Genomic DNA, 22,176 nt, shown 5'->3' on the forward strand with positions numbered 1-22,176 from the left:
GGGAAGCAAAATGCAGAAAAGATACAGCCAATGGGGAAAAATTGTAAAAAAATTTGAACAAAATTACATGATGGAATACTTGGATCTGGATACTGCTATCTCACGTAGTCATATTTCCTATCAGTTTGTAATGAAATGTGATGCAAAAAACATATTTTAAGTTATTTTTGACCAATTCTAGGTCCAAGAATAAAGTTGCTGAATTCATATAATTTTGTGTTTTAATGGTAATCTTTTTAACTTACTCATGTGTTGGAGCACCCAGTGTACCATAATGTTGGCGGTACTGCCGGTATGCTGTCCGAAGTACCAATGGGTTGAGGTAGACAGCATCAAATCCTGCAGTGTTCTGTTATACAACAACTCTGCGTTGATGTTGACACCCATTTATCCACTTCTTCATTTACCTTGGCCGCCACTTCACAACAGCAGATACATGACTGCTCATCATTCATGGTGTCAGTGTCCACATTGATACCTGTAAAATAAGACAAAAAAATTAATGCTAATATGTATGCATTCTATTCCCACCGCATTATATTTAGAAGAATGATCTTTTTCCCTATATGCTTCAAAGCTCTACTTGTGACCACTTTTTCAATATGTTTGGTGTGGTCATCAACTGCACTTTTCAAATTTTCTTAAACAGGTTAAAATGCAATCTGATTAAAAGCAGATGCACTCTGTCTTTTTTAGCTCATATTTGGTTTTATATATAAATACCAAAAAGAGATGAGTGGGTGGCGTCTGTATGTCTGTGGGATGTACTGTATGTCCGTCACACACAAAGGCTCCCATACCGCCAAAACTAACCGTCTCAGTATTTGGTGTACAGGTAGATGCAGATGTTGAGATGTGAATTTGTTCAAATGAACACGTCAGTGTCAAAAATGTGCAAATGAGGTAAGAAAAATGGAAATCCTGCAAATGTGCAGGAGTGGTTGCAGTAACTGAATCAACCCACACATCTGAGTAAGAGGATTTTGACCTTTAACCTATTTGTATGCAGGGTACCTATTAATTGTTTGGGAGTAGTAGCAGTAACTGAAACAGCTAATTGGTCATTTCCTGTTATTGTTTATGAACTGTGACATATTAACAGACCTGCTGAAACCATGGATGTCTATTTTTGTACATCCATGGTTGAAAGATTCTCTGCTATGCCTGTTGCTAAAGTTGACCTTCAGTACCTAAAGTTTCAGATCTTATTTACTTTTGCCATTCTTGTACTAGCGGTATTTGCACAAAATCTCGTGGTATACCGTCGCTGGGTGTGCTTTATTGCTTAAATATTGAAGGAGAACTGGTACTTTGATTACAGGTCCTCAGAGAGGATAGAGTTGTCTTCATTCGGTCTGTGATAAAAATACTTTGATACAGATGGTACTCAATGGCCAAGAATGAGTTCCATGGTGATGAAAACATAAAACCTATGTAGGCCAATATCCTAAAGGTCATTAAATGAGTCAACTGGGAATTGGCTGATTTGCATAAAGATGGCGATGACGTCATAGGCGCAATGCATTGTTGTCCTCAGGGGTACAAGGGTCAGTTTCCAGAACATAAATATTCATGTAAAAGTAAACATGTCGTCAGCGATTCCTGGGGCACAGTTGCGAGGTCGTAAACCGGAAGAGTTGTCTTTAGTAGAGCTGAAGAGATGGCTGAGATGCAGAAAAGGTGCCAGTCTACGAGGGAACAAGCGAGAACTCGTTGAAAGGTATTTTTTTCAAACTCGTATGTTGACTTTTTTACAGATTTGTGGCGTGATGCCTCCACTTTTTAATACAGCTAGTCTCGCGCTGGCCATGGTTGCTACCGTCATTGCTCCAAAATATGAACATTTTTTTGGAAAGTGATGAAAAATTATCGTTCACATATGTGATTTCACCACAAGTGAGTGATTGTACTTTGGGCGTAAGAACTTGAATTTTGTTCTCGACCGACCATTTCTGTGCTAATGTGAAGCTGTAGAGACCACATCGGAGCCACTGCACTTCAACTACCAGTTTTCGTAAGTTGTATGCGGGAGAGCCAGGTGTGCCGTTTTTACCTGCTACGTCTAGTAGCCAAAAATGAAAACAAAACATGATTGCACTTGTTTGACTTTCCAAAACATAAAGTGACAGTGAAAGGAGCAGAAAATGCCCATGTCAGCACTGTCGTGCAGACCGTACGGGTTTTGTAGTGTTTTTCCGGTGTCTCACACAATGTAAAGGTTAGACGAATAGACTGACCACAGTTCAACTTACATCTTGTATCTAATCATAGTAATCTAGCCTAGCGTAAGAGTGTGGGATTTTCTTCCAATTTACATATTGCCGCATTTTGAAAAAACGAAAACAAAAGCATGATAGAGTGTGTCATGATCTATTTTGCATAACCGTGTAATATGTGCTGTAGAGTGCAATGATGCCATTGCCGCGCGCCATACTGCCTGGCGAGTGTATATTCTTGAGATCACAGTCCCAGTCCCATCACTGTGCTACATTTGAGATACTGTACAAGCTGGTGTTTTGATTTTGTGTCAAGGTCAAACCACAGGGGGGCCAAGGAAAAAACAAACAAATGAACAAACAAAAAATAAACAACAAACAAGCATACAAATACATAAATAAATATAAACAGACAAACATCAACAAATAGATAAACAAACAAACATACAATATCATAGAATGTTGAATAAATAACAAACACACAAACAAATAAAACAAACAAATGTATCCACAGATGCATATACATATATATATATAATGTATGTGTGTAAGTGTAAGAGACAACGGCATATTGAAAAAAAGATTGAAATGATTGCCTGAACAGCTCATACAACATATTCAACATGTGACGGCAGTGCACTACTCCTATACTTGTAGTGGAACAACAGTTGCATGTTGAATAAGTTGCATGAGCTGTTCAGTCAATCATTTCAATCTTTTTTCAATATGCTGTTGTCTCTTACACTCACACACATACATTATATACATACATACATATATATATATATATATATATATATATATATATATATATATATATATATATATATATATATATATATATATATATATATATATATATTGTTTGTGTATGTGTATACATGTTTATTTGTTAGTATGTTTGTTATTTATTCAACATTCTATGATATTGTGTTTGTGTTGTTTATGTATTTGTTTGTTTGTCTGTGTGATTATTATTTATTTATGTATTTGTATATTTGTATGTTTGTTTATATTTTGTTTGTTTATTCATTTATTTGTTTGTTTATTTTTTCTTGGCCCTCTGTAGTCAAACTAGGTTACACTGACAGCGTCTGAATGGTGTTTTCTCAAAAATAGTTTCTCAATCCTCAAAAGAAGTTCAAACGTGTGTGTATGATATAAAATTTGACTTATCCTTTCAATTGAATTTCTAAAATGCTATATTGAGATACAGGTCTATGTCTAGATAACTGATGAAGTATCCTTTGTTTTTATTCTCATAGAGTGTACCTGTATATTGGTCATGGATGGGATGAGCAGTACCTGTTTGACCCTGATGGAGTCAACAAAACTGGAGTTTGTAATGTTCCAGTTTCCATGAACACTGTGGAGTCATTGCTCACATACCCTCCTGCAGGTGGATGGACGAGAAATTTGACTAGTCTTCCTGATCTTACAGATAGCACTGTCTTCGACTATTTCATTTCAAAGTGTGACAACTGCCTGAGTACAGCGAGAAAACACAGAGACAGTGGTTGGAATTTCTATAAAAGTAACCATGTAAAGGATATTTTACTTCATGACAGTGAACACCAGTCATTTTTACTTATAAAATCAATGGTTGTAAAGTCATATTCCAAAGCTGACAATCCAGTACCCCAAAGTAAACTGTATTCCACCCTCATTCTTTTAAATTTGAATTCTGGTAAAATCCTTGGTGGGAAATGTGTTTGTAAAGCAGGGTTGGGTGGGTATTGCAAACATGTAGCAGCCACTGTGTTTGCTGTAATGGATTTCCAGAGATGTGGATTAAGTGAAATACCAGAAACTACAACCAGCACCCAGAAACTACAAACACACCACCATCCTAGTGTATATGGAAACACAGCTGTAAAATTTGACTCAATTGACTGGATAAAACATGACTATGAACGTGACTGTAATTCTGATAGAGTCTGTCGTCCAAGAAAACGGAAAGATAATTATAATGCTTGTCCAACAGAAGAAAAGACTGTCACAAAGGAGAAAGTAAAGCAGCTTGCAGACTTTCTGGATGCCTGTTCTAGATCATCTCATCTTGTTGAGCTTCTTAATTCTAATGATTGTGAACCAGTAAGCAGAAATGTTACACATCAAGGACAGATTGACAAGTCATTGTGTAGCATGACTGAAGTAAATGTTGTTCCATCTTCTAGTATTTCTTGTACGCATTCAGAGGTAGCTAGCCCATGTAGCTGTAATTTAATTTATAATGTTGATAAAAATGATTATGATTTTTATGCTTTGAAAGTAAATATTACAAGTGATGAGTCATCGCGCAGGATAGAAATGTCAACTAGGGGTCAATACAGAAATCCAAATTGGCATTCCCACCGAAAATTAAGAATCACAGCCAGTAAGTTCAAAGATGTTTTCTGCAGACAAAAGTATCCCCCTGATAAATTGGTTGACAGAATAGTTAATCCAAAGTCATTTTCAAATAAACATACTACATGGGGCCTTCAGAGTGAACATATAGCTGTAGCCCAGTATGTACAAGATATGGAAAGAAATGGCTACACAGTATCAACAAGAGATATGGGATTGGTTGTTAATCCCAGTTATCCTTTCTTGGGTGCCTCTGTAGATAAGTTTGTGACAATTAAACCACCATGTATTCCTGCTGATAAAAGCCCTCAACATGGTTGTGTTGAAGTGAAATCTCTATCAAAGTATGCAAAGTATACACCAGAAGAAGCTTCTAAAATGCCTGATACTTTTTTTGAATTTGTTGATAATAAGCTTTCACTAAATCATAATCATAAGTATTATTTTCAGATACAAGGTCAACTGTTCGTGTGTGGCTTAGATTGGTGTGATTTAGTTGTATGGTCCCCATGTGGTTTTGCTGTTGAGAGGATACATAAAGACATAGCTTTGTGGAAGGAAATGTTGCCAGTGCTTGGGGAATTTTATTTTACCTATGTTTTGCCTGAGTTGACAAGACGCAGTGTAAGTAATTAAAAACTGTGTCGGATATTCTAAATTATTTGAAGCCATACAACAATATGTAATAGATGAATCAACAATTTAATCTGATGTTGATATTTTATCATTATATTTATTGTCTTTATACATACCAGGTATTTAATATGCAAATGCTGATTTATCACAGTGAAAAATATTTTATTATACATACTGTATATACTGTAGAATATGTCTGAATATGCAAATACTGATTAATACACAATGACAAATAATTTATTTTACATACTGTATATCAGAATATTGAATACATTAATACTGATCTATACACAGTGACAAATAATTTTTGATATATACTGTACATATTGAGGAATGTATGTGAATATTTAATATACAAATACTGACTTATACACTGTGACAAATAATTTTGTATAAATACTGTATATACGGATAAATATATCTGAATATAAATTAAGCAATAAATAATCACATAATCTGTCAATTCATATTTCTGAGACTATTTTATATTTAGAATTAATTAATTTATATAAGTAGGCATTACAGAAACTCAATATGATAAAAGTGAAGTATTTATTCACTCCCATCATCAATAAGAGGGGGAAGAAAATTTGTTAAATGACAACAAACATGCCAGATCTCATTTAATTGTCTACACAAGGTAATTGGAATAGTCATTTGTAATATTCTGAAATTCTTTACTCTCTCAATTGCCCTTTCAACATGTATTCTCAGACGAGCAATTCTACGAGTTTCAGTTTCCTGTTTAAGTGTCATCTGATTATTTCCTTTTAGAAAAGGAGGATGGTTCACACGAACACCAACAGCGTCAAACAGTTCTTGCACTTCAAAACCTTTATCTGCCATAACATGTACACCAGATAATGTAGAAAACTTCTCAACCAGCCCACATTTCTTTGTTAGCTCTTTGTCTGATACAGAACCAGCATAAAGGTCAGAGATGAAAGCAACTGGCCCATGTGGTAATATACCAACAAGACCTTTGGCAGTGTTATGATTTTTGTACCTTGAAAATGTAATGCTCTGCAATGCTAAACTACTAGGATGCTCAATGAAAATTTCTGTGCAATCAACAATTAAAAATGTGTCTTCATATCCAATAGAACTAAAAACATGGGGGAGTTTAGAATGAACAAATTTTTTGATGGCCAGATAGGAAGTTGAGAAAATTTATTATACTGATATTTATCCAGGTTGAAAATATTCTACTTACAGTTGATTCAGAGATGTGAAATCTATGGCGAGATCTTTTTCTAAATAAGCTTGACGTAGCCTATTAAGTGTAAGAAAGAGTTCATCTGCTGGTGATAAACTCCTCTCTTTCCCCTTTGTGTAACATAAGATGGATCATTCCCCTTAGTTGTTGATCCCAAATAATTTATTTTCCCATCTGTATTTAAAAATCAAAATGGCAAGAAAACAAAAATAATCTGGTAATCCAGTATAAAACTTAAAATCCTCATTACTCCACATAAATCGCCTCAAACCAAAACGTTCAATTTCCAACTGTTGTTCAAGTCTCCTAGTTTTCTCCTTTTCTTCCATCAATTGCCTTTCCAATTCAGCTAATTTGTCACAGGTATGGAATTCCTTTTCCGTAACATTACCAGGTATTTCTGGTACCTGCACAAAAATCAAATGACAAGATCTATTGTTATCCACAGTATACTTCATAATTCATAGACAACACCTCTATAATATGACACAACAAATCTCAATGCAAATCCCATTGGCACATCATTCAGTGAGCAACAGGAGATCAAAAATAACAACATGATTCAGAAAGACATTGACATCTTGTGAGACAAAGAAGAGACTGCATGTGCCAACATACTAGTGACACGATCACTCCACAAAGTGACTGTAGTAAGTACTATAAATCGACCACCACACTGAATACAAATCATGTTTAATGACTGGAGACTTTTATGATATGATTTTTATTACATTATGAAAATGCTCTGATATAGTCATACGACTGAAGATATTCTTACCCCATATGGTTCTGAGTCTTGTTTAGCTTGTAGACTTCTCAATTTGACAGATAACATGGGTGATTTCTCTCCCTTATCAATGTCATGGCACTCAGGCTGAAAGAAAGGATTGAAAGTGGGTCAATATCACAGCTGACAGAATGTAAACAAAGCTCATTGGACTAAAAATAGCAGGAAACTTTGATTCATATAGAAACATTGTAACTTATCACACAGACAAAGTTTCCATGTTCAATCCCACAGAGGAATCCCTATCCAAAAGTTACACTTTGGACACAATGTTTCGACAGGGGATTCCCAAATAACATACAAAGTTTCAGTGGGGGATTCCCCTTTGTGAGTCTCAGGTCAAACGAGGATTTCACTGCCGTGAATCCTACTGCTCTTTCCTCCGACTTTGTTTATTGGCGCCCAGATGAGAGCATACGAATAACGAGGCCGCACTCATTTTCATTCAAAATCATTTAAAAAGACGTGAGATTGATTGTCATCGCGCCACTGGAGTATGGCCCCTATGGCCCTATGACACAGAAGAGGGATCCATGAGCTATGTGTTTCAAAATTCAACGTCTATGGTGCCAGGTTTTCCTGATACAGTTCGTACCGTAGCGGTAATACATTTTCGCGAAATCTACACAAGTTGATGCCGTAGCGAGGTGAAAATGATCACGGTCTGACGGGTTGAAAAGAAAAAGTAACCATGGTCCCTCAAAGGGACCGTAGTAACTTACCTCGTTGTTTTTATTGCATTCCTTTCGTTTCAGATCCTCTAATTTTTCCGACAACGTACCGCCGCTACCGTCGTTGTTGTTGTTATTATTGTTTAACGAAAGAGGTGTACGGTTTGGTGGAAGTCCTCTTCGTGATGACTTACGGGGGAATATTTGAATGTGGTTTTGAGGCCATGTGATGCTACCATCGTCGGACTTCTTGGGAAAAATAGTCGGAATGTTCGAAATTTTCGTTTTTGCACCACCCTGAAAGTGTCGGCTGCAAATGCACACATCTGTCAAATCGCTTTGCTTTTTAACGTCCGTTCTCATCAGCAATATTCTTCTTTTCCATATCTTCTGTATATGTTGAGGTTGGTATTTGAGTTTGTAAAACTTTACACCCGGTGATCGCTCATACGACTTTTCAGGCAGTGAGCCATAGCACAAACGTAACGCCCCATAATTTACATGTCAATAGTAACCAACAAAATGGCGGTCTATAGCAACCTAACAACTTGTACCCCTGAGGACAACAATGCATTGCGCCTATGACGTCATCGCCATCTTTATGCAAATCGGCCATTAGTTGACAGGATGTTGCAAAACATTTTTTCATACTATCCTACCACGTCATGTCTGAGCTATGGCTCAGTACATGAGAAAATCGTAACAAAATCACCGCCATGCAGCGATATTTGATCTTACTGTTTAAAATATCAACAAGTATATGTATGACATAAGTCAATGTCCAGGTACAAACTTTGAATAAAATCAGTTGAGACTTGCCAGAGTTATGGCTCTCGACATGAAAAAAACCATAACAAAATTGCCAACAATTGTGGCCATATTGGACCATATTGAGAAACAAATCGATATACATATGTATACTATAAGTCAATGTCTTTGTACCAACTTTGAATAAATTTGCTTGATATATGTGTGAGTTATGGTTTAGGACATGGAAAATCGTAAAAAAATGGCCACACGTATCACAAAACAAATCAATGTGCATATATGTATGACATAGGTCAATGTCCTTGTACCAACTTTGAATAAAATCAGTTGAGATATGCCTGAATTATGGCTCCGTACATGAAAAAATCGTAACAAAATGGCCGCACAGCAGCCATATTGGATCATATCACAAAACAAATTGACGTGAATATGTATAACATTGGTCAATGTCCTTGTACCAACTTTGAATAAAATCGTTTGAAACATGCCTGAGTTATGCCTCTGTACATGAAAAAAATCGAAATAAAATGGCCGCCTGGCACCCATATCACTATGAAGTTCATCACAAAACAAATCAACGTGAATATGCATGACATAGGTCAATGTCCTTATACAAAGTTTGAATAAAATGGGTTGAGATATGCTTGAGCTATGGCTCTGTACATGAAAAAATCGTAACAAAATGGCGGCGATATTGAATCGTATCACAAAACAAATTGACCTGCATATCTATGACATTGGTCAAAGTCCTACCAACTTTGAATAAAATCGGTTGAAACATGTCTGAGTTATGGCTCTGTACATGAAAAAATCGTAATAAAATGGCCGCCTGGCAGCCATATTGGATCGTATCAGAAAACATATTGACGTGCGTCTGTATGACATATGAAGTAATCCTTGTACCAAGTTTGAATGAAATCGCTCCAGGCATCATCTCTGAGATATCTGCGTGAACGGACGGACGGACGGACATGACCAAACCTATAAGTCGATCTCCCAGATGGTGTCCGTGGAGACTAAAAATTGACCGTTACTGTCTGTTTAACTTTAAATTTTAATTTGAAAGTATTTCTAAACTTCTACATGCCTTGAGAATTGTATTCGAACAGATCTTCATAAATGGAAGCAATTACAGCATGAATTTTTCATCGAAAGCAAGCATGAGAAAATGCTTGACATGGGATCAAAGTTAATGCTAGATTATAAAACTTCACTAATGTAGTTCCCTATCAATATAGGAGATAATTTACAATTTACAGTTGACAAGACGGAGAGCGCAAAGCAGAACTATCTGTTACAACATCTTCACTTAGATTGCGTTCAGTTGACATTACTTTAAACGTACTATAATTAGATATTTACAACAACTCATGGCCATAAAATAAACATGCTTTCTCTTCTGTAATGGAGAGTGCTCTCATAGACATATGTAATGAAATGATCAGAGACAATGTAGGCTGTCACAGTATTGTAAAGCGTGTAAATAATTCTGCACCAAATTAAATTGACTGGGGACACATTGGGGGATTAATTTGTAGTTTATAGGATAATCTTACAGACTTTTCACTCACAAGATTTTACAATTTCTAACATCAGCCTTGACCGGATATTCCGCTCCAGAATTTGGGCAGAACCATCCCTTGAACCTGTCAAAATGTCGCAGTAATGGCGCAGAAGTTTCGTCATCGCTGTCTATGTACCCAAATGACATTGCAATCCACTGTAGCACCAGCTGCTGCTCGTTGCACGGACCTGTACGTGTGAATGGACTATATTGAAAGTTGAACCTGTTCATTTCGATAATTCTCCAGTTGCTAGCTGTGGGTATAGTGACATCACTGGATGACGAAGTTCACATTGTTGTATAGTGTGCCCGCAAACACTATCATGGTTGTTTCCAAAGGATAATTACCAGTGATAGTTGAGGAGTCGCTTGGACTTGTAGATTCTATCAGTAAGCGGATCGTACATATGATGCGTATAGTTAGCTCGAAGTTCAGCACAGAAGTAAGACAAAAGACCACATGGGAAAAGAGTCCCGGATGTAACGTCATCCTCGTAGATCTTCGGGAAGCTTCGGGAGTCGCAATAGCCTCGTTCCACAACACTCTTCTCCATTCTATTTTTGCTGATCGTCATGGTACATGGTGACACTTTCCTGGACACCTCAGACTCTCCTCCGGATACTACGGAAAAGGTTGATGTAACCTGGAAGTTTTCCCGTGTCTTTCCTTCTTTCCCAACCATATGGTATGGTCGTTTCCCCTTGCTGTACTTGCTGCTTGAGGGCCTGCTCAAGCTTGTCGTTGTTGCAGAAAGTGAACCTGTCTGTTGACTGCATTGATTGCTAGTCGATGCCCCAGCTGAAATGGATTTACACTCCTTGGTCTCCTCGTGTCTACGAGGTTGTCCCAAGCTAATGTTGCCTATATCCATTCCAACTGAGGGTGTATTTCCTTGATGGTGACTATCCATCGGATTTTCTGCGTTGTCCGCTGGAGTTGGTGTGGAAATCTCCTCTCCAGTTGCCGCATTAAACCGGGTGGTCACCAAGCCTGTCTGGAAGTTTAACCTGTAATCTTGCACCATTCCCCTCTCATTCAGGTCATGATGGTACACTGGTCGTACTCTTGGTTTGTTCATTTTAGGATTTTTATGGGGGATATTCTCCCTCATCCATCCTACAGAACAGCAGAATTCACACTTGTGAGCTTCTGCCACCCACCCCCAGTTTCCCTTTTCGACTGCGATCCTGTACTGTCTTACCACGAGATCTTGTATGACATCCGCCTCCAACCCCATGCTGAAACCTAGTTCTGACATCAATTCACGGGCTGGAATCAGATGTCCTCTCGCTATCTTTCCTTCAATATGGTCGATTACACATTGCCATCTCTTAGGATCGCGTAAGCCGAGGGTTTTCGTCTGCTTTCTTTCAGCCATAACGTGGGTGTTTTAAATACCGAAATAATAGCTCTGGAAAGACTATATTCTGATTTCCCGTAGTCTTCGGGATAGGTCCTACCTGATCCGATATCAACGGTTTGGTAGACTGTCTGGAAAAATAAACATAGAAAGTTTATTTTATATATATAATATACAGTAACCCTGACTAGACATTATGCGTGTATATTGTATATTTCTCTTAATTATAGTAATAATAATAATAATAATAATAATTATAGTGCACACATGGGGCATGTATATTTGTCGATATTTGTGACATTCTGTGAAGTTACTCCTACACAAACACCATGATACCACTCATCACACTGTATCATTAGTTTGCCATCATCTGGCCTCCTACAAATACAATATAATCCGTCCGATGCTTGTTCCCTTGGTTGATTAGTATTGTTGTTGTTTTTCTCAAGGTTTGACTTGTATTTAATTATCCATGATGGTAATTTCTCTTGTTTACATAGGGTTAACCTATCATGGTTCACTGTAATAATCATTCTGGGTAATTCAACCCTAAATGTAAATGGTGTCCTTTTTAGTCCCCACGGACACCGTCCGGGGGGACTTATAGGTTTGGTCGTGTCCGTGCGTGTGTGCGTCCGTCCGTTCACGCAGATATCTCAGAGATGCAAGGAGCGATTTCATTCAAACTTGGTACAAGAATTACTTCATATGTCATACAGATGCACGTCAATTTGTTTTGTGATACGATCCAATATGGCCGCCAGGCAGCCATTTTATTACGATTTTTTCATGTACAGAGCATAACTCAGACATGTTTCAACCGATTTTATTCAAAGTTGGTACAAGGACATTGACTAATGTCATAGATATGCACGTCAATTTGTTTTGTGATACAATCCAATATGGCCGCCAGGCGGCCATTTTGTAACGATTTTTTCATGTACAGAGCCATAACTCAGACACGTTTCAACTGATTTTATTCAAAGTTAGTACAAGGACATTGACCAATGTCATAGATATGCACGTCAATTTGTTTTGTGATACGATCCAATATGGCCGCCAGGCAGCCATTTCCTAACAATTTTTTCATGTACAGAGCCATAACTCAGACATATTTCAACCGATTTTATTCAAAGTTGGTACAAGGACATTGACCAATGTCATAGATATGCACGTCAATTTGTTTTGTGATACAATCCAATATGGCCGCCAGGCGGCCATTTTGTAACGATTTTTTCATGTACAGAGCCATAAGTCAGGCATATCTCAACCGATTTTATTCAAAGTTGGTACAAGGACATTGACCAATGTCATAGATATGCACGTCAATTTGTTTTGTGATACGATCCAATATGGCCGCCAGGCGGCCATTTTGTAACGATTTTTTCATGTACAGAGCCATTAAAGTCAGGCATATCTCAACCGATTTTATTCAAAGTTGGTACAAGGACATTGAACAATGTCATAGATATGCACGTCAATTTGTTTTGTGATACAATCCAATATGGCCGCCAGGCAGCCATTTTCTAATGATTTTTTCATGTACAGAGCCATAAGTCAGGCATATCTCAACCGATTTTATTCAAAGTTGGTACAAGGACATTGACTTATGTCATACATATGTACGTCAATTTGTTTCATGATATGATCCAATATGGCTGCATGGCAGCCATATTGGTTACAATTTTTTCGTGTCCTTAGCCAAAACTTGGGCACGTCTCAACTGATTTTATTCACCGATTTTATTTAAACTTAGTACAGGGACATCGACCTATGTCATACATATGCACATTGATTTGTTTTGTGATACAATCCAATATGGCCGCCGTGTGGGCATTTTTTTCGATTTTTAGCTCCCATAGCCATATGTATATATGGCAATGGAAGCTATTCTTATAGGCTAGGGAAATGTCTGTATGTATGTATGTCTGTATGTCTGTATGTCTGTATGTCTGTATGTCTGTCCGTCAACATCAAAAACTCCAAAACCCCTGTAGATTTCATCTTGATATTTGGTGTGTACATGGATGATGGACTGTAGATGAGATTTTGTTCAAATGAAGTTGTCATTGCCAAAAATATGCAAATTAAGTGAAAAAATGTAAAAACAGTCAAAATTGAAAAAACTCAATAACCACTGAGCAGATTACATGAAAAATTAGCATGTAAGTACTTTGGGCTGACATGAAATGATTGTGCACATCTTGGGTCAGTATCTTGGACTTGCTATTTTTCATGAATTTTTTTGTAATTTTCTCCCATTTTTGGTCAAAAAATCTCCTGCTCTGAAACCACAAGTCCGATTGATTTGAAACTTGGTATGGAAGTGCATAGGAGTGACCTTTCCCAAATTTGGGCAAATCGTGGTGAAATTTGCATATTTTTAGTTTACATGTCCATAGACTCCCATGTATAAGGCAGATCTCCATAGACTCCCGTGTATAAGGCCACGAAAATAAAAATTTAGTTTCTCATCGTATTCATATTGCAAAAAGGATGCAGTGACACAATTTTTAGTCCCCACGGATGAAGTCCAGTGAGCTTATATATTGGGTCATGTCTGTCTGTTCGTCCATCCGTGAGTCCATCCGTTCACGCAGATATCTTGGATATTTTGACAAAATGTCATGTGACCTTGATGACCTTTGATCTCAAATTCTCAGTAACCACAAGTGCTACCACCCTTCATATATGGTACGATGGGACACCTTATGACGCCACATATTGTACCTCATTAATTATGCACATATCTAATTTTGAGCGAGCCAATAGAGCTAGAGGTCTGATTTTTGGTATATAGGGATAACTTAGCAAAACAATTTTTTTGACAAAATGTCACGTGACCTCGGTGACCTTTGACCTCAAATATACATATTTGTCCATAACTCAGTTACCACAAGTGCTACAGCCTTCATGTATGGTATGATGGGACACCTTATGACGCCACATATTGTACCTCATTAATTATGCACATATCTAATTTTGAGCGAGCCAATAGAGCTAGAGGTGTGATTTTTGGTATATAGGGATAACTTAGCAATACAATTTTTTTGACAAAATGTCACGTGACCTCGGTGACCTTTGACCTCAAATATACATATTTGTCCATAACTCAGTAACCACAAGTGCTACAGCCTTCATGTATGGTATGATGGGACACCTTATGACGCCACATATTGTACCTCATTAATTATGCACATATCTAATTTTGAGCGAGCCAATAGAGCTAGAGGTCTGATTTTTGGTATATAGGGATAACTTAGCAATACAATTTTTTTGACAAAATCTCACATGACCTCGGTGACCTTTGACCTCAAATATACATATTTGTCCATAACTCGGTAACCACAAGTGCTGCACCCTTCATGTATGGTATGATGGGACACCTTATGACGCAACATATTGTACTTCATTTATTATGCGCATATCTAATTTTGAGCGAGCCAATAGAGCTAGAGGTCTGATTTTTGGTATATAGGGATAACTTAGCAATACAATTTTATTGACAAAATGTCACCTGACCTCGGTGACCTTTTCCTCAAATATACATATTTGTCTATAACTCAGTAACCACAAGTGCTACAGCCTTCATGTATGGTATGATGGGACAGCTTATGACGCCACATATTGTACCTCATTAATTATGCGCATATCTAATTTTGAGCGAGCCAATAGAGCTAGAGGGCTGATTTTTAGTATATAGGATAACTTAGCAAAACAATTTTTTTGACAAAATGTCACGTGACCTCGGTGACCTTTGACCTCAAATATACATATTTGTCTATAACTCAGTAACCACAAGTGCTACAGCCTTCATATATGGTATGATGGGACACCTTATGACGCCACATATTGTACCTCATTAATTATGTGCATATCTAATTTTGAGCGAGCCAATAGAGCTAGAGGTCTGATTTTTGGTATATAGGGATAACTTAGCAATACAATTTTTTTGACAAAATGTCACATGACCTCTGTGACCTCAAATATACATATTTGTCCATAACTCAGTAACCACAAGTGCTTCACCCTTCATATTTGGTATGATTGGACACCTTATGACACCACATACTGTACCTCAATAATTATGCACATATCTCATTCTGAGCAAGCCAATAGAGCTGGATGTCTGATTTTTGGTATATAGGGATAACTATAGGAGAGAAATTTTTTGACCAAATGTCATGTGACCTCGATGACCTTTTACCTAAAATATATGTTTATGTCAATAAATAAGTAACCACAAGTGCTATGTCCTTTGTATTTAATAGGATGGGAGACCTTATGACAACACACGCTTTACCTCATTAATTATGTACACATCTAATTCTGGGCAAGCGAATAGAGCTAGAGATCTGATTTTTTTGGCATATAGGGATTAATTAGCAATATAATTTTTTTTTTCAAAATGTCATGTGACCTCGATGACCTTTGACCTTGATTATACATATATATGCATATTTCAGTAACCACAAGTTCTATACCCTCCCATTCTGATAGGATATTAGACTTAAGATGTCACATCTTGTACCTCATTTATAATGCGCATATGTATTTCTTGGCTGGCCAATACTGCTAGAGGTCTGATCTTTTTTCCCGATTTAGAACCATAATTTAGACATGCCTCATGTGTTTCAAATTGGGAACAACGACATAGACCTATGTGCCCATAGATCTCAACATATACACTCCAGTGATACTTCTTAATGACCACATTTTCCTGCCCCATCAAGACTAATACTCCTATTACAAGTGGGGACTATGTCACTGTCAATGACTTGTTGAGTTAATGGTTGTATCACAGTATTCGATATATCTAATTCTGTATTTTTTCCATTTTATATTCTGAATAATTACATTAAACATATTTCACTGTCTCCAGTACATTACATTTAAGTATTTTCACTTCATGCACTTTATCCCTTTCACACATGTTCAAATATCTGACCAGAGAACAAACACTAAATAGTCCAGGATGGGAGCTACAGTGTCATTGACGCTATTTTTTCATGTCCGGAACCATAACTCAGACATGTATCAAGCAAATTTATTCAAAGTTGGTACAAGGACATTGACTTATTTATACATATGTATGTCGATTGGTTTCACGAGATGGTCCAATCACATGGCCACATGGTAGCAATTTTGTTATGGTTGTTTCATGTCGAGAGCCATAACTCTGGCAAGTCTCAACTGATCTTATTCAAAGTTGGTACATGTATATTGACTTATGTCGTACATATACTTGTTGATTTTTTAAACAGTAAGATCAAATATCGCTGCATGGTGGTGAATTTGTTACAATTTTCTTATGTACAGAGCCATAACTCAGACATATTGCCACCAGTATCATTCAAAGTTGGTACAAGGACATTGACCTATTTCATACATATGCTCCTCAATTTGTTTCACGTCATGTAGCAGTAACATGTCAATTATTGAAGTTTCGTAAATAGGCTGATATGTCAAGAAATACTGCATCAAATTCATGAAACTTTGTACAGATGTTAAGCTCACATTGCTTTAACATTGAAAAAGACATTTATCAGTGTCATTTTAATTAATTTGTAATTGCATAAGTAATGAACTTTCCTAATTAGGGTGATATAGCCACAAATTAATACAACGTCAAATGTGATGAAACTTGATACAGATGTTGATCTCATAGTGTTGTAAATACTGCATCAAACTTTATGAAATATGGTACAAGTGATAATCTGTTAAGTGTTAGGATTGTATGCAAAAATGTTTTGCAACATCCTGTTGATTAATTCCTAGTAGACTCATTTTATGAACTTTAGGATGGTGGCCTACTTTGGTTTTATGTTTTCATCACCAGTGTTTCCGCTGCCCGCTCGCCAAATCGCAAATGCGAGAAAAAAGTAGCGTTTGGCGAGAAGATTTTGGCAAAAGTTAGCCAAACTTGCGAATCGAAATTAAATTGCACTATGACGTCATCACTTTGTCTGTCCGCGCGCACATGTCCTGCATTCAACTTGAGGCGTAATGCTTTATCTCTGTGCATCCCCGACAGGAGATCCTATTTGTAACACATACAGAACTGAGTATGAATAAAATTGTAACGAAATAACTCACAAATCAATAGTACCGCATGTATATCATGACTAGTTGACTAAAATGTTGCGAAGTTTTGGGTTTGACTACGCGCAATGTGTGCCTACAGATAACTCCGTGCAATGACAGCCATCATGATGTCATCGACACTGAATTGAAGGATCGTAGTGACGGTGAAACTAAGCAAAACGGCAAACTTTCCTTTTTTACTTTGGCTGCTCCACCAATATGGGGGGAACCACCCCTACAACACACATTCTAAGCGCAAGTAAAGCTATGAAATGGAAAGAAAAATTATGATCAATGTAGGAAAGTCGACCGTGAATTTGGAAAGGAAGGTAGCGGCATGCATGGTCAAAAGCATACGTATGGCATTTTTTAGAACGTAGAGCGAGTAAGGCATGGTGTATTGCTGCCAACAAGAAAATACCTTTACTGGCGTTAGAAACTTGTGTGAATTGGCTTCCTTAAATATAAATTCGCTACAATTTTCAGTGTATCACGGACCGTGGTGCAGACTCTCAGAGAAGCGCTCGCTCGTCCGCCGAGTGGGCCAAGTTCCGTGTTCACATCGTGCAAATAAATACGCAAAGTCTTGTCGCGATATTTGAGCATTTAACTTGATCGTCAGTGAAACAAAAAGATGTTTCTCCATATCAAAAGGGTATATATTTGATATTTTACGGTTCTGTTTACTAATAGACGTGAACATTTGGATTTATGATCCGTGATTTCCGCGATCCATGGCATGATTCAAGCTGCATGGCTGTGAATACACACTGACGTATTTGATGATGACCCCTGACCCAAGCGCCATTTATACGCTGTGCGCGCTGTCCGAGCTTCGCTTGCTAAACTTCAAGCGTAAAGCAAATGTATTGGAAGTCTAAAAAAATGCACATATTTCTCAAGTCTGAGAGTATTTTACTTTCGAACTGCTACGAGAATGGATATCTGATTCATTTGAAAAAACTAGTATGCTGAACCAGGTTTCGTGCCGTTGTCTGTAGCGATATGTACACAGTACCGTATCGCACGATATACGATAGCAATTTCAGGTTTGTTACTGAATATATAAGCTTAGTTGCATACGCCGAACTTTGGACAAGTGTCGCTTGAAATTCGGACAAATTTTATGTGGTAAAAGTATGCGTGGCTGATGTTGGCACCTTGTAATCTGAACCATAAATTGGTGTTACTTTTAGTATCCATAGTAGCACTAACAGGGTTTATTTCCGTCATTCTTACGGAAAATGCAGACAAATATTTATTTTTGCATATTAATGAGAAAGAAATGACGTCATTTGTGATCAGTGGTATCGGCTTGGCTAATTGAATATCTGGTTTGGCGAATAATTTTTTAGGGCTTCTAGCCAAATTTGCTACAAGATTTTGGAACCCAGGGGAAACACTGATCACCATAGAACTCATTCTTGGCCATTGAGTGCCATCTGTATCAAAGTATTTTATCACAGACCTAATTAATGAAGAGGACTCTATCCTCTCTGAGGACATGTAATCAAAGTACCCATTAACAAGTGGGGACTGTGTCATCAACGATGACTTGTTTCTATTATTACTCCCGGACCTTTCCATGGTTTTGATAGTTTTCTACATTTTCCAGGCTTTGTAGCTGTGTCCAATACATATACACAGTCACCAACGTGATATGTATAGATATTAGCTTTAAGATCATAGTCTCTTTTCATTCTTTTCTGGCTCGTTTTTAGAGTTTCGCGAGCAACCTCATGCGCAAATTTAATGGCATTTTCTAATTCTGCTACATAAGTGTCTTCTTGTAGACATCTGTTATTAAAATTAGGTAAATTGCCAAACATTAAATCTGCGGGATGATTTACCTCCCGTCCTAACATCAATTTATTGGGTGTGAACCCAGTTTGACGATTTACGGATGACCTTAATGTGCCTGCTATTTGATGTAAATATTTGTCCCATTTATTCTGCGTATTACCAATAAAACACCTAACGGCATCCATTAGGGTCTGGTTATAACGTTCCACTTGGCCGTTCGCAGAAGGTCTATATGGTGTTGTTCTTGCTTTGTGTATTTTGAGTACTTCACAAATTGCAGTAAACAAGTTACTCTCAAAGTTCCTACCCAGGCTGGTCAGTAAATATCTGAAAAGGGTAGCCAAAACGAGAAAAGAACTCATTTACTGCTGCCTGCGCTGTAACTTCGGCAGTTTGTGATGGAAGTGGTACACATTCTACCCACTTTGTAAACTGATCTACCATGACTATAAAATATATTCATTTCCTTTGTCTGTCTTAGGTAATGGTCCCAAGAAATCCAAATGGACTCGCTCCGTGATGGGACTGCTTGCATGGTAATTAGTTAAGGTACACTTTGGATAGTACAGTAAATGTAGATAGTTACCTCAGCTTGGAATGGCACGTGGTGCAACATTCTTTTCTTGAATATTGGCACATTTACTTTGATCATAGTTCCCACTTTGAGAGATCTAGCAAAAAAAATAAAATCCATTTAGTTTAGCTTTAAGAATCATTGAACAATTAAGGTAGCGGTAAAGGCTAGAGCGTCAGTTATAAACTTCAATAAAACTATTAAAACATAAAAGTAGTCAACATTCTCTGTGGAATAAAAAAAACTAGACATTTGGGCACAAAGGCATTGCAGAGTTATAACCCGTTGAAACTTCTGAAAAACTGACCAAATAAGAGGAAGTTGGGGAGTCCTTAGTGTATTAACTATGGTAGAGGTCCCCTAGCTTTTAAAAAAATGTTTGAAAAGGGAAAGTCATTTTTTACTGTTTTTCAGGAAAGTTTGACAAGGCAGTGCTTGCATTCAGAATGCGTGACTGCTATTATAAATGCATTTTTAGATTCTTTGAGTGACAAAGAGGTGTCAAAATTGAGATTAACCAAAAAGACTGCTCTGTGACTTCAAAAGAGGGGTGCAAATATGGCTTGTTTTCAACATTTTTGAGAGAATAACAGTTTTCCTACATAATTTTATACCAATTTAATCAAACCTTTGAAATGAGATATGGACATGGAATTTTTACAGCCTATTAACAAGGTTACAGATAAGATTTGTACAGCACAATTTTTCTGTATTTGAAGTACTTTTTGAAAAATCACATTTTGAAATTTGAAAGAATTTTTAATAATTTTTTGATATGTAAACCCATGTAAAATCATAAAGCAAATTTTATTTACAAATCCTGCCGTACAAATCTTACAATTAATAGTGTCAACATATTTATAACTAATTTGGTAATATTAATTTATTATTAAATTTAAAGATGTAAAAAAATATGAAAAATTAAATTTTAATATTGATTGGTGTCATATTTCAAGATCATGGCTACAAATATACAATTTTTATATTCTTTGGAGAAAGTATTAACTAAGGGAGTTATCCTGAAAATTTGAACTAAATATCTTGATTCTAACACTTGAAACTTGACATTAACTCTGAGAAAAGAATTGGTGCAAAAATAGCCTTTACCGCTACCTTAAATGATAGAGATCTGACAAAACATATAAATTATGAAGAACAAAACAAGGTATTTTCTTACCTCTCATTAAAGCTGTTGCTGAGATCTGCATCACAATGATTACTTTCTCTGTCACAACTACCACCATCACCAACAGTACCATCACCAACACCATCACCACCACCTTCATTAACAGAGCCATTTCCTTCACCACCACCACCACCACCACCACCAACAGAGTCATTACCACCACCACAACTAGCTACTGCAGAAAAGCATTAAGGTATACTAAAGTGGAAACAAGGGACATTAAATTACAGAAAACATGCATACCTTGCAAGTCTCGTGCATATTAATAAAGAAAGGATACATGCATTTTCAGCACTGCTTTGAATGTTATGCTTTTTCAATATTCTTGGGCTCCATGGCTTCACCCATTCAACATTTTGGCAAATAGTATCTTGCAAACATCAATCACAGTACTGTCTTGTGAGTAGGTGATAATCAGAACGTCCCTGTTTGACAGTGTGAAGTACCCTGGTTCCAGTCAGTGTTGCCACGTTGGTTTCTTCTCTCTCATGTAGTACATTTGGTGTGAAGATGAAATCCCATTTGGACAATTCTTTTTGACCACCCTTCTCTCTTACTTGGTGTCCATATGTGCCAGCTTCCCCTGAACATACTGCATTAGTGACTCTGCATTGCTAATCAGAGCTTCGCCACTTACTATGGCTCTGTAGCAAGTGTTCTTTACAACATTGCCAATTCCATCACAAACCCCTTTCCCATGTGACGTTTCAAAGAAATTTCTGATGACAGGGTATGTTTTCTGCAGGGAAAGGTCAGCAAATGCTTTTCTTCCTTTATATTGAGCTGCACAACCATCAGTCCACTCATGAACTTTTTTCAAACCAGTATTTTGTAACCCTGGTTGCTCACTCAATATCTCAAAGGCCTTGTCTTCAAACACTTTAACCAAATGAGAATCGTGGTGGGTATCCGGTGAAACTCCAATGATTGCATGCTTTGCCAACATGCCATCTTCTTGGTA

General features: G+C 37.1%; 2 protein-coding genes across 2 annotated transcripts; one reads left to right on the forward strand and one right to left on the reverse strand.

Moving 5' to 3' along the window:
• Positions 1-1,500: 1,500 nt before the first annotated feature.
• Positions 1,501-5,662, forward strand: LOC139145961 (uncharacterized). The gene is made up of 2 exons (XM_070717412.1): positions 1,501-1,720; positions 3,482-5,662. Exons 1-2 carry the CDS (start codon positions 1,587-1,589, stop codon positions 5,199-5,201), a joined length of 1,854 nt encoding a protein of 617 aa, XP_070573513.1. The 5' UTR covers positions 1,501-1,586; the 3' UTR covers positions 5,202-5,662.
• Positions 5,663-6,557: 895 nt separating this feature from the next.
• On the reverse strand, positions 6,558-8,329 carry LOC139146328 (uncharacterized). The gene is made up of 3 exons (XM_070717735.1): positions 7,927-8,329; positions 7,196-7,291; positions 6,558-6,824 (listed from the first exon to the last, which is right to left on the reverse strand). Exons 1-3 carry the CDS (start codon positions 8,236-8,238, stop codon positions 6,558-6,560), a joined length of 675 nt encoding a protein of 224 aa, XP_070573836.1. The 5' UTR covers positions 8,239-8,329.
• Positions 8,330-22,176: the final 13,847 nt, after the last annotated feature.

The sequence above is a fragment of the Ptychodera flava genome, chromosome 12 (genome assembly GCF_041260155.1).
Source record: "Ptychodera flava strain L36383 chromosome 12, AS_Pfla_20210202, whole genome shotgun sequence".
NCBI lineage: Eukaryota > Metazoa > Hemichordata > Enteropneusta > Ptychoderidae > Ptychodera > Ptychodera flava.

Coding starts and splice junctions, on each gene's coding strand:
- LOC139145961 (XM_070717412.1), top strand. CDS start 1,587: ATGTCGTCAGCGATTCCTGGGGCACAGTTGCGAGGTCGTAAACCGGAA. Junction 1,721..3,481: donor AAGCGAGAACTCGTTGAAAG/GTATTTTTTTCA, acceptor TTATTCTCATAG/AGTGTACCTGTATATTGGTC.
- LOC139146328 (XM_070717735.1), bottom strand. CDS start 8,238: ATGAGAACGGACGTTAAAAAGCAAAGCGATTTGACAGATGTGTGCATT. Junction 7,292..7,926: donor AATGCAATAAAAACAACGAG/GTAAGTTACTAC, acceptor CCTTTCTTTCAG/CCTGAGTGCCATGACATTGA. Junction 6,825..7,195: donor AAGACTCAGAACCATATGGG/GTAAGAATATCT, acceptor ATTTTTGTGCAG/GTACCAGAAATACCTGGTAA.